Genomic DNA, 12,809 nt, shown 5'->3' on the forward strand with positions numbered 1-12,809 from the left:
TCTGTAATCCCAGCTACTTGGGAGGCTGAAGCAGGAGAATTGCTTGAACCTGGGAGGCAGAGGTTGCAGTGAGCCAATATAGCACCACTGCACTCCAGCCTGGGCAACACAGCAAGACTCCGTCTCAAAAAAAAAAAAAAAAACAAACAAAAAAAAACTAGCTGGACTTGATACTCTTGTTAGAGGAAGATTTTTCCACATCTGTTAACTTTTCTTCTACTGTTATCTATCTGTGCAGGTTTTTCTGTCCTCCTGAGTCAATTTTGATAATTTATATTATTATATTTTGAAAATCACCCATTTCCTATAGTTGTTTATTAGTGTCTTCTCTGTTATATTTGATTAGATTACCAAATCTTGCTCATTGATTTCCCATTTATTTTATTGTGTTTTTTTTTTGAGACAGGGTCTCGCTCGACAGCCCAGGCTGAAGTGCAGTGGTGCAATCGTGGCTCACCGCAGCCTTGGCCTCCTGGGCTCAAGCAATCCTCCCACCTCAGCCTCTTGAGTAGCTGGGACCTCAGACACACACCACCACAGCTGGCTAATATTTTATTTATTTATTTATTTATTTATTTATTTATTTATTTATTTATTTATTTTTTTAGAGACAGGGTCTCACTATGTTGCCCAGGCTGGTTTCAAACTCCTTGGTTCAAGTGATCCTCCTGCCTCAGCTTCCCAAAGTACTGGCATTACAGGCATGAGCCACCATGCCCAGCTCCTATTTACTTTATAGTAAGTGCCTTTATGGGCGTAAATGTTCCTCTGAGACAGCTTTGGCTATTAGCCATACTTTTAATATTTTGTACATTCATGGTTATTCATTTATAAATGGTCTGTAATGCTATGCAGATTTCCCCTTTGGCCCAAATGCCATTTACAGCAGCACTTTTCTCTTTCTGAGCAGACAGAATATTTTGGTTTCCCCTCTGTTGTTTATTTCTCGTCTGCCTCGCCTCATTTGCTAGGTGTTCCCTTGGTGTGCCTTAAGTCCGAGCCACTCAAATATTTGTGTTTCTCTAAACACCCTTGACACTGTCCTGCTGGTTTCTCTATCTGGAATGTCCTTCCCTTCTTGGCCAGTTCCCCCTAGTGCATCAAAGAAATCCTGCTCTGTTGCCTTCAGAAAACAAAACAAAATGAAACCTATCAGTCTCTTTATGTCCCCAGAGACGCTGTAGCTTTGCTGGTATCTGGTTGTATTAAGCTGTTCATTTGTCTCTTCTGCTAGATGGTAATCTCCTTGGAAACTAAAAACTAAACACTTTTCTAACTTCAGACTAAGCACAAATTAGGTTCTCAAGAAACATTGAATAATGAGTGATCCAGTATCCCCTTCCAACGTATTTTTGGTCATTGATACCATCATTCTGAGTAGTTACTAGGGAACACTTCACTGCAGTAACCAATACAGCAAAACATGAAATAGAGTTACATAGTAGAATTGTATTTCTTGCCCATATAATAGCCAAAGGCAGTTTTTCATCAGCTGGGAGGTTCTCTTCCACGCAGTCATTTAGGAATCCAGTGAACATAGCAGAGGTTGCTAGCTCTAGACCCAAACCCATGTCCTCTTTGTCCACAGTGATGACAATGCCAGCAACAGCTGGCCAGCTATTCTGTAGTTCTCAGCCTCCCTTGCAGTGAGATGTCTCCATGCAATTTCAGTGGAGCAACATATACCATTTCCATTTCCGGGTGTAGGCTCCTAAGAAGAGGGTGGCTTCTTCATGTTCTTTCTCACCTTTCCTTGGGCTAGCTGCAGATAATGATGAGGCTTTAGGGGGCAGGTGGAGCCATAAAGTAGAAGAAGCCTGGATTCCTAAATGACTGTGTGAAGTGTTCCCTAATTTCACATAATTGTTTCTTAATTTCCTGTTTGGGTTATTTGTTGCTAGTGTATAAAAAAACCCTGATTTTTGTGTGTTGATATTTGTGTGCTACAACTTTGCTGAATTAGCTTATTAGCTCAATTTGATCTCAAATATTAGCTCAAATATTTTGGGGGATTATTTATGGTTATCTACATAAGATCATGTCATCTGAAATAAAGATAGTTTTATTTCCTTCTTTCTGTCTTAGTCCATTTGGGCTGCTGTAACAAAATGCCATAAATTGGAGGCTGAGAAGTCCAAGATCAAGGCACCAGCTAATTCACTGTCTGATGAAGGCCTGCTTTCTGGTTCATACATGGCACCTTCTAGCTGTGTCCTCACATGGTGGAAAAGGCAAGGTAGCTCTCTGGGATTCCTTTTTTTTGTTGTTTGTTTTGTTGTTTTTGTTTGTTTGTTTGTTATTTTGAGACAGATTCTCACTCTGTCACCAGGCTGGAGTGCAGTGGCACAATCTCGGCTCATTGCAACCTCTGACTCCCTGGTTCAAACGATTCTCCTGCCTCAGCCTCCCGAGTAGCTGGGATTACAGGTACCCATCACCACACCCAGCTAATTTTTGTATTTTTAGTAGAGACAGGGTTTCACCATGTTGGCCAGGATGGTCTCGATCTCCTGACCTCGTAATCTGCCCACCTTGGCCTCCCAAAGTGCTGGGATTACAGGCATGAGCCACCGTGCCTGGCCTCTGGTGTTCTTTTTATAAGGGCTCTTTTTGTTTTTATGTGGGCTCTACCCTCATGACCTAGTCACCTTCTAAGGCCCCACCTCTTAATATCATCACACAGCAGATTTAATATATGAATTTTGAGGGGACACATTCTTTCCATAGCACTTTCCAGTATGGATACCTTTTATTTATTTTTCTTCCCTAATTGCTTTGGTTAGAAATGCCTTCCCTAACTGCTCCAGTACTGTGTTGAAAAGAAGTGGCAAAAGTGGGTATTCTTCTCTTGTTCCTATCTTAGGAAGAAAGTTTAAGTCTTTTGCCATTGAGTATGACGTTAGCTATGGGGTTTTCATATATGACATTTATCATGTTGAGGAAATTTTCTTCTTGTTTCAATGACGACAGGGTGTTGAGTTTTGTCAGATGTTTTTTCTGCATCAATCAATATGACCATGTAGTTTCTTGGTTTTATTCCATTATTGTAGTACATTACATTAATTTTTGCATGTTGAACTATTCTTGTATTCCTGGGATAAATTTCACTTGGTTATGGTGTATAATCCATAACCATAACCTGAAGATATGCTGAAGAGGCTGAGTGCAATGGCTTATGCCTGTAATTCCAACACTTTGGGAGGCTGGTGTGGGAGGATCACCTAAAATCAGGAGTTTTAGAAGAGCCTGGGCAAGTAAACAAGATCCCATCTCTACAAAAAATTGAAAATTAGCGCTGGGAGTGGTGACTCACACCAGTAATCCCAGCACTTTGGGAGGCCGAGGTGGGCAGATCACCTGAGGTCGGGAGTTTGAGATCAGCCTGACCAACATAGAAAAACCCCGTCTCTACTAAAAATACAGAATTAACCAGGCGTGGTGTCACATGCCTGTAATCCCAGCTACTCAGCAGGCTGAGGCAGGAAAATCACTTGAACCTGGGAGATGGAGGTTGCGGCGAGCCAAGATCATGCCATTGCACTCCAGCCCAGGCAACAAGAGCAAAGCTCCATCCCAAAAAAAAAAAAAAAAGAAAGAAAGAAAAGAAAAGAAAAAAAGAAAATTAGCTTGATGTGGTGGTTGTGCACCTTTAGTCCTAGCTACTCAGGAGGCTGAGGCAGGAGGATTGTTTGAACCCAGGAGGTTGAGGCTGCAGTGAGCCATGATTGCACCACTGCACTCCAGCCTGAGCAACAGAGTAAGATCTCATCACTAAAAACAAATTTTTAATACTGAATAATTTTATTTGCTGGTATTTTGTTGAGGATTTTGCATCTATATTCACAAGAAATATTACTCTGTAGTTTTTCTTCCTGTAGCATCTTTGTCTAGCTTCAGTATCAAGGCAATGCTGGCCTCATGAAATGAATCAGGAAGCGTTACTTCCTCTTTTATTTTTTGGAAGAATTTGAGAGAACTGGTGTTAATTCTTCTTTAAATGGTTGGTAGAATTACTAGTGTAGACATCTGGTCCTGGGATTTTCTTTGTTGATAGCTTTTTTAGTACTAATTCCATTTCCTTACTTGTTATTAGTCTAATGAGATTTTCTGTTTCTTCCTGAGTTAGTTGTAGTAGCTCATGTGTGGAATTTTTCCATTTCATCTAAGTTATCCAAGTTTACGTAAGTTACAGTTCCATTTTATCTAACTTCGGTAAGCCACAAACAATACTAAATTGTTCATAGTATTCTCTCATAATCCTTTTTTTTCTATAAAGTCAGTAATAACGTCGACTCTTTCATTTTTTCATTCCTGATTTTAATAATCTGAGTTCTCTCTCTCCCCCTCCCTGCAATTGAGAGTCGTTTAAAAGTGTCTTGTTTAAATTTTATATATCTGTGAGTTTTCCAGTTTTCCCTCTGTTATTCTCTTCTAGTTTTATTTCATGTGATCCAAAAAGATACTTTATATGATTTCAAATTTTTTACGTTTACTAAGACTTGTTTTGTGACTAAAATATCCTTGAGAATTTCCATGCACATTTGAGAAAAATGCACATTCTGCTGTTGTTGGACAGAGTGTTCTGTATGTCTGTTAGGTCTAATTGGTTTAGAGTATTGGTCTAGTCCTCTCCTTCCTTATTGATCTTCTATCTAGTTGTTTAATCCATTATTCAAAGTAGTGGCCGGGCACTGTGGCTCACACCTGTAATCCCAGCACTTTGGGAGGCCGAGGAGGGTGGATCACAATGTCAGGAGGTCGAGACCAGCCTGGCCAACATGATGAAACTCCATCTCTACTAAAAATACAAAAAATTTGCTGGACGTGGTGGCACATGCCTGTAATCCCAGCTACTCGGGAGGCCAAGGCAGGAGAATCACTTGAACCCAGGAGACAGAGGTTGCAGTGAGCTGAGATCGCGCCATTGCACTCCAGCCTGGGCAACAGAGCAAGACTCTGTCTCGAGAAAAAACAAAAACAAAAACAAAAACAAAAAACAAAGTAGTGTACTAAAATCTCCAACTAGTATTGTAGAACTCTATTTCTCCCTTCAATTTTGCAAAATTTTGTTTCATACATTTTGTTGTTCTGTTGTTTATAATTTTTATATCTTCTTAATGGATCAAAACTTTTATCAACATATAATGTTCTTTGTCTCTTGAGACCTTTTTTTTTTTACTTAAAATCTATTTGGGCTGATAATACAGCCACCACAACTCTCATTTTGGTTGTTATTTTCATAGAATATCTTCTTCCATCCTTCTACTTTCAAATTCTTCTATCTTTATATCTAAAGTGAGCCTTTTGTAGATAGCATATAGGTGGATAATGTTCTCTTTATTCACTCTGCCAATATCTGCCTTTTAATTGGAGTTTAATCTATTTATATATAAAATAATTACTGATTAGGAAGGACTTACCTCTACCACTGAGCTATTTTTTTTTCTGTGTGTCTTATACGTTTTTAAGTTTCTCAATTCCTCCATTACTGGATTTTTTTTTTTTATGTCTTGATTTTGTGCCTGTGTTGTTACATTTTGATTATTTTCTCCTTTTGATAGCGACAGCAGGCAGCCAAATGCCTGGCAGATAGAAGCTTGTCCCCCATGAAACCCCACTTTCAAGCCAAAAAATAGCCTGAAGGCTGAAAGACCAGACTGCTGGTCCCAAATGAAACCCATGATCCAGAGTGAGAACTTCCATTCCTGCTTGCCTGCCCTCCAAATAATCCCTTTTGACCAATCGAATGTTGCCTTTTCCAATACTACCTATGGCCTGTCCCTCCCCGATTCTGAGCCCATAAAAACCCTGGAATCAGCCACATTGGGGGCATTTTGCCACCTTCAGGTAGGGGGACCACCTCTGTATCCCTTCTCTGCTGAAAGCTGTTTTCATCACTCAATGAAACTCTCGCCTTGCTCCCTCTTTGATTGTCAGCATATCCTCATTCTTCCTGGGTGTGGTACAAGAACTCAGGAACCAGTGCACAAGCCAGACTTGGTCTGGGCAGCATGGGTTGGTGGGCCATCTCCCGCAGCAGGTAGCATGGCCAAGTGAGGCCTGTGTCACTTTCCCTTTCTCATATTTTTTTAGTTATTTTCCTAATGATTGCCTTGAGGATGGCAATTAACATCTTACACTTATAAGAAGCTAGTTTGAATAACAGTTCCAATAGTATATGAACACTCTACTCCTATATATCTCCATCCTTCTTCCTTTATATTGTTATTCCCACAAATTATGTTTTCATACATTATATCCTCACTAATATAAACTTATTATTATTTTCTGCATTTGCCTTTTAAATCATATAGGAAAACAAGAATCACAAACAAAAACTACATTAATATTTGCTGTTATATTTACCTATATAGTGACATTTAACAGTGTACTTTTATGTCTTCAGATATCTTTGAATTACTACTTAGTGTCTTTTCATTTTAGCCTCAATGTTTCCCTTTAGCATTTCTTATAGGGCATGCCTGCCAGTAATTAATTCCCTTTGGTTTTCTTTATCTGAAATGTCTAATTTCTTTTTTATTCTTGAAGAATAGTTTTGCTGGCTATAAGATTCTTAGTTAATAGTTTTTTTTTCTTTCAGCACTTCAATTATTATTAAAGTGTTATTATTATTATTATTTTGAGATGGAGTCTCCCTCTGTCACTCAGGCTGGAGTGCAGTGGCACATCTCTGCTCACTGCAACCTCCACCTCCCAGGTTCAAGCAATTCTCCTGCCTCAGCCTCCCGAGTTAGCTGGAATTACAGGTGCCCGCCACCATGCCCGGCTAAGTTTTGTATTTTTAGTAGAGACGGGGTTTCACCATGTTTGGTCAGGCTGGTCTCGAACTCTTGACCTCAAGTGATACACCCACCTTGGCCTCCCAAAGTGCTGGGATTACAGGCATGAGCCACCATGCCTGGCCTAAAGTGTAATTATTATTACAGCTGCCATTTGGCCTCCTTGGTTTCTAATGAGAAATCAATCATCTGTTAAACTTATTGCAAATCCTTGGTGTGTATGCTATGTGTCATTTCTCTCTTGCTGCTTCCAAGATTCTCTCTCTGTCTTTGTCTTTTGACAATTTGACTGTAATGTGTTTCAGTGTGGATTTCTTAGAGTTTATCCCACTTGGATTTCATTGAGCTTCTTGGATGTGTACGTTTGTCTTTCACCAAATCTGCGAAATTATTTCACCACTTCTCAAATATCTTTTTCTTCCCCTTTCCATCTCTCTTCTTCTGGAGCTCCCATATACTTAGTTGGTATGTTTGATGGTATTCTACTGGTCCCTCGGGTTCTGTTCATTTTTCTTCTTTCTTTTTTTCTGCTCTGCAGACTGGATTAACTTCAATTGCCTTTTCTTCAAGTTCACTGATTATTTCTTCTACCTGTTCAAATTGGCCATTTAACCCCTCCAGTGACTTTTTAATTTCAGTATTGTACTTTTGAGATCCAGAATTTCTATTTGGTTCCTCTTTAATAAATTCTTTTTATTGTCATTCCCCATCTGTTCATACATTGCTCTCCCAATTTCCTGTAGTTCTTTGTCCATGGTTTTCTTTAGTTAATTAAGCATATTTAAGACAGTTGACTTAATGTCTTTGACTAGTAATTCCAATGTCTAAACTTCCTTATGGATAGCTTCTTTTAAATTATTTTTGTCCTGTTAGAGAGCCATATCTTCCTCTTTATTTGCTTTGTAATACTTTGTTGAAAACTTAACATTTTGAGTAGTACAATGTGGTAATTCTGAAGCCAGATTCTTCCCCTCCTTTGAGATTGGTTTTGTTGTTTGTTGAGGGCTGCAGTTGTCCATTTGTATAGTGGCTTTTCCAAACTATTTTTGCAAAGTATGTATTCCCTGTTGTGTCTGGTCACTGATGTTTCTGTTCTGGTGCCTCTGCAGTCAGCCTATGACCTGGAAGAGCATTCCTTAAATGCATAGATTTTTTTAAAACCCAAGAAACAAAAAACCCAGCATGTACCTTTCTAAAAATCTTCTGATAGATGCCACCTGGAAGGCTGCTGCTGCCTGAAGGAGCAGAAACAAAGGCAAGCTCCATTCTGAACCCTCAGGGAACCACCAGATAAACAAAAGAAATTTGATTCTCCAAATTTCTGGAAGACAAGGTCCTTTCTCCCCACTCCTGCTCCAGCCAGCTGCTCTAGGAACACAGTTACTGTCCACGTGGCCACAGGAATGTTGAAGAATGCAGGATGGTAGCTGGTTTGCCCACACCACTCACTTATGAGCCATCAGCATGCCTCTCCCTTCATCGAGCACTCCCATGGTTGCTGTAAGTGTCCAATCAGGTTCCAGAATTCTGAAAGAGTTGACTCTTACAGGATTTTTTTCTTTCCTAAGTTACTGGTTGCTTAGATAGAGGAACCAATTCCTGAAGTTTCCTACATTGCCAGCTTCATGACATCACTCCCTAGTAACTCTTTTCAGACAAAAAGCTTCATTGATTTACTGTAGGACTAGCATCAAAGAGACTATGCCACCTAGTCTGTCTCCTTAAAACACAGAAATAATCAGTATGCATTGGGGTAGGAGTTTGGCATTAGATCTGCCATAAATCAAGAGCTGGGGACAGCCCATGTCTTAAACTCTGACCCAAGGGCTAAAACATCCTTTGGTAGCAACAATAGCTACAAACTATTGAACAACTTGTATGTGCCAAGAGCCTTACCTGCATTATCCCATTGAATCCTCTCAACAGCCCTGTGAGGTAGTAGAATTGTTGCCTGCCCCTTACTGAGGCCTAGAAACGTTAAGGAATTTGCCCAAGGCCCTAGAGCCAGTGAGTGGCAAAGCCAGTCTTCAGACTCAGGCTGGAGATCCTACAGTTCTGTGTTACCGCAGTGTTATCCTGCCTCTCAGTAGAGAGTCTTGGATGATTCTCCCAACCCCTCCCTAGGCAATGCACAGGACTACTCCCTGCACCTGCTCTGCTCTTCTCCCCCAACAGTGCTAGCCTTAGGCTTTATCCCCGACACCCAGCCCCAGGCTCCATTCTATCTGTTGACAGAGGCAAACACTGGGGCAAAACTGACCTCTGTGGCTACCACTGTGTCCACCTCCACTGGCTTCAGCTGAAGCCTCTGAACATCTCCAGTGTGGAAGAAGCCCCAAAGGATATTTCCTGTCCCCCAGCATATGCTTGACCCTGAAGCCCTCCCCATCTAGTCAAGAAGACCAAACTGTTAACAATCCTGGAGTCAGAGTGACCCATGGGTGAATCTTAGCCAAGTCGCTCATAGCTGTTGCATCCTAGTAAATCCCTTAACTCCCACAGGCTTCAGTTTCCCTGCATATAAAATGACAGCCTTCAACTCACAGGCCAGTTTCAATCCATCTAAAGGGTCTAGCACATCCCCTGGCATGTGGAAACCACAGGGCACACACTAGTTGCAGTCATTTGATCCTGGCATGCTCTGCTGTCTCTCGGCTCCTCTCCCCTTGCCTCTTTCCCTGATGTCCTGGCCATCAGCCACTGCCTAACACCCTCCCACTCACCAGGCCCTTAGCCTGCCCCTTAGCACAGCCAGTCTCAAGTCTACCCTGCTGTAAGCAAACACTTGCAACATCATGCTGACCTCCAGGCCCTGTTGCATCAGTGTGCCCTCACTTGGTGCCCAGCTGGTACTGAGGGTATCAGGGAACAGGCCAGTGGTGGAAGGGCAGACACTTTGGGTTCCCTGGCTTCCTGGCTCCCAATATATTTCCCAGTGGCATATGGGGTCTAGCAGTTTGGCTCATTTAACTGTGAACCTCTATCCTTTAGAATCTGGGCCTCCGGGCTTGCTTCTGTGCAAAATGGCAGATAAGGCTCGACCTTTCTTTTTTTAACTTCATTGTTAAATATTACTCCATCAATACACATTTACTGCATAAAATGTAGGAAATACAGATAAGCAAAAAGGAAAATAAATTAAAATCACTCATACCACCATCAAGATAATTACTGTCACCATTTTGGTATATTTCCTCCCAATACATATATTATCTATATCATATATATGACAAAAATGGATCATACTACGTTTCCTGTTTTTCCCCTGTATTAGTCATCTATTGCTGTATAACGAACTGCCTCAAAACTTAGTGGTTTCACCTTTCCATGTATTATGATGACAAGAATGTGGTATGACACTGTCCTGTATCTGGACCATATGCTAAAAGATAGAAAATGGTTTCTAAACTTATTTGTCCTGTAATAACAAAATTTTATTTCACAAAATGTTTTAAAAAAAATCATAGTAGCTTGAAACAACAAACCTTTGTTATCTCACACAGTTTCTGTAGGTCAGGAATTCAGAAGCAGCTTAGCTGGGTGGTTTGGCTTGGTGTCTCTCCTGAGGTCAAGGTGTTGGCTGGGGTTGCATCACCTGAAGGATTGACTGGGGCCAGAGGAGCTGCTTCCAAAGTGGTCCACTCACATGGCTGGCAAGTTGGAGCTGTGTATTGGCAAGAGGCTTCGCTTCTTCTCAATGGATCTTCCCAGAGTTCTTGTAGGCATCCTCATAGCATAGCAGTTGGCTTCCCCCAGAGGGAACAGTCCAGGAGAGAACAAGGCAGAAGCCACAGGGTCTTTTCTGGCTTAGGCTCCAAAGTCATATTCCACCATTTCTGCATTATCATATTAGTTACACAGGCTAGACCTATTATGCATGGGAAGGGACTATACCATGGGGTGAATACCAGAAGCAGGGCTAATTGAAGGCCAGCTTCAAGGGTGGCTACACATTCCCTTTCAACAGTATGTCATGAACATCTTTCTATGCCAATAGCAGCAGATGAATCTTACCATTTTTAATGACTACATATAAGTGTAGCATAATTTATTTAACCAACCTCCTGTAGTTGGATATGTGGGTTGTGTCTCATTTTTTGATAGTAGAATTAATCATCTTGAATATCCATCACCAAACTTGTCATATTATTTTCTTTTGATGAATGAAAAAGAAAATCAAGTCATGTCTGTCAATCAGAACCCTAAGCAACTAAGAAATGGGGGTACCACTGGGACATAGAGTAAGGTCTCTTCTGATTCTGCTCTTGTCTTTCTCTCCCCATTAAATGGGGAGTTCACTATCTACTGAGACATCCTAGCCCACAGCTGCACAGTTCTGTCTTTTCAGAAAGCTCTAAGCAGAAACAATGTTCATCCATCCTCCTCGGGACAGCCCTTGAGCTACTGAAGACTCTAAGCACATCCTGGGCATCCTCCATAAGCCATCATCTCTGAGGCCCTCCCCTTCTTGGCCCCTCTTCTCTGGACAGGTTCTGGACAGGCTTGCCCTTCCAAAATTCCTGGAAAGCAGGAACTGTTCCTGCTACAATGAGTCTCAACTCCAGTGCAGTACAGACCTGTTGGTGTCACCCCTTATCCTGAAGAGGAGGCACTGAGACAGGACAAGGGTGGGTGCCCAGGAGGGCTGGCATGGGTCATGAGAATCTGGTCCTGGAGAATTACACAGTGTGGGGAAGTAGGGGTGTTGGGCCCCTTTCTGGCCTCATGGCTGCCAATGAATATCAGCAGGTGGCTCCCAGAAAGGAACTCTAGGGGGTGCCTGTTGCTCTAAATAGAGGCTAGAAAGGGCACTGGCAGTTCAGTCAACCAAGAAAGGGGGCCCACTTGCCTCAGCTTCAGCCTTTGTACACATCCTCAGCCTTTCTTAACTGAATTTAGATTCTCCTCCCCTGTGTGTGTGCTTGGCCCAGAAGAAGGGCAAGTCTCGCTGGGTAGCTGCTTCTTGGCCTGGCTGAACCAGAAGGCCCCAGTGCCACTCCAAACCTGGGTGTGAGCCCTGCCCCCATGAGCAAACAGTAGCTCAGAGCTGGGGGCTGTGGGGGTCAGTGGCCTGTCACATGAGGTCTGATGAAGCCATCTCTGCTCTATTTTGGGAAAGGGATCAATTGTATCAAGGGCTTTCTTGGGAGTGATCACTCTGGCCATTGGCGAGAGACCCCTGGCATTCTGACAAGCCACCCTCCATACCCCGACCCACTTGCCAGCTCCAGCTAATTTTAGCAGGCTTTGGCAGGTGCCAGCAAGTACATAGCATGCAGATGTCACTCCCAGGTGAGCCCAAGGAGAGGCCTGGGCCAGAGCCCGGGAGTCATTGTCTATGCCCATGGAGGCACCCAAAGCAAGCCCGAGGCCTGGACTTTGCAGTCACAAAATTAAGAACGATACCCTGTTTTTTGTTTGTTTTTGATCAGTTGGCCACCTTCCTCCACCACCCCTTCCCCAAGTTCCATACAGACCCCTGGATTATATGAAATGCAAATCGAGCCTCTCTGCAGATGATAATCCACAGGGATCCCCTTGCCTCCAAGAGCAAGTCCAGACCTGCACCGGCGCGGGCCAGACCCCCTTAGGGCCCCCTCCTTGTCCAAGGGCATTTCAATAAGTGTTCTGTGGCCAAGGCAGCCTGGTGACTTTCTGCCCTCACAAGGCTGAGGAATGGAAGATGGGTAGGCTGGCTCTGCACACCCCCTCCTGCTGGGCAGCAATCCCTACCCCGTGTTCACAGAGTGTGGCCAGCTGCCCCATGGCTCTGTCCCCACGGCCCTGTCAACTCTTACCCCACAGGGGCCTCCCCTCCCTTTCTGGCCCTGCCTCTGACCCCATGGCAGGGGGCAGAGTATTTGAGCAGCCGCCAGGCTGAGCCCTTTCAGTGCAGAAGCCCTGGGCTGCCAGCCTCAGGCAGCTCTCCATCCAAGCAGCCGTTGCTGCCACAGGCGGGCCTTACGCTCCAAGGCTACCATGTGCTAGGCCTCAGCAGGCAGGAGCATC

The 12,809-nt window shown here is 42.9% G+C and overlaps 1 protein-coding gene across 3 annotated transcripts in view; it reads left to right on the forward strand.

Annotated features, from left to right (window-relative positions):
* GCK (glucokinase) overlaps nt 1–12,809 on the forward strand; it is a 45,054-nt gene that overhangs the window by 17,316 nt on the left and 14,929 nt on the right. For 2 of the 3 annotated variants that reach the window (XM_032758202.2, XM_032758204.2), the window contains exon 2: nt 2,086–2,236. The exons of the other annotated variant lie outside the window; for it this stretch is intronic. In XM_032758202.2, the coding sequence (XP_032614093.1) occupies nt 2,168–2,236 (69 nt within the window). In that variant the 5' untranslated portion in view covers nt 2,086–2,167. The remainder of the gene's footprint in view (nt 1–2,085; nt 2,237–12,809) is intronic. 3 annotated transcript variants of the gene reach the window in all.

This window comes from Hylobates moloch, unplaced genomic scaffold (assembly GCF_009828535.3).
Source record: "Hylobates moloch isolate HMO894 unplaced genomic scaffold, HMol_V3 SCAFFOLD_1, whole genome shotgun sequence".
NCBI lineage: Eukaryota > Metazoa > Chordata > Mammalia > Primates > Hylobatidae > Hylobates > Hylobates moloch.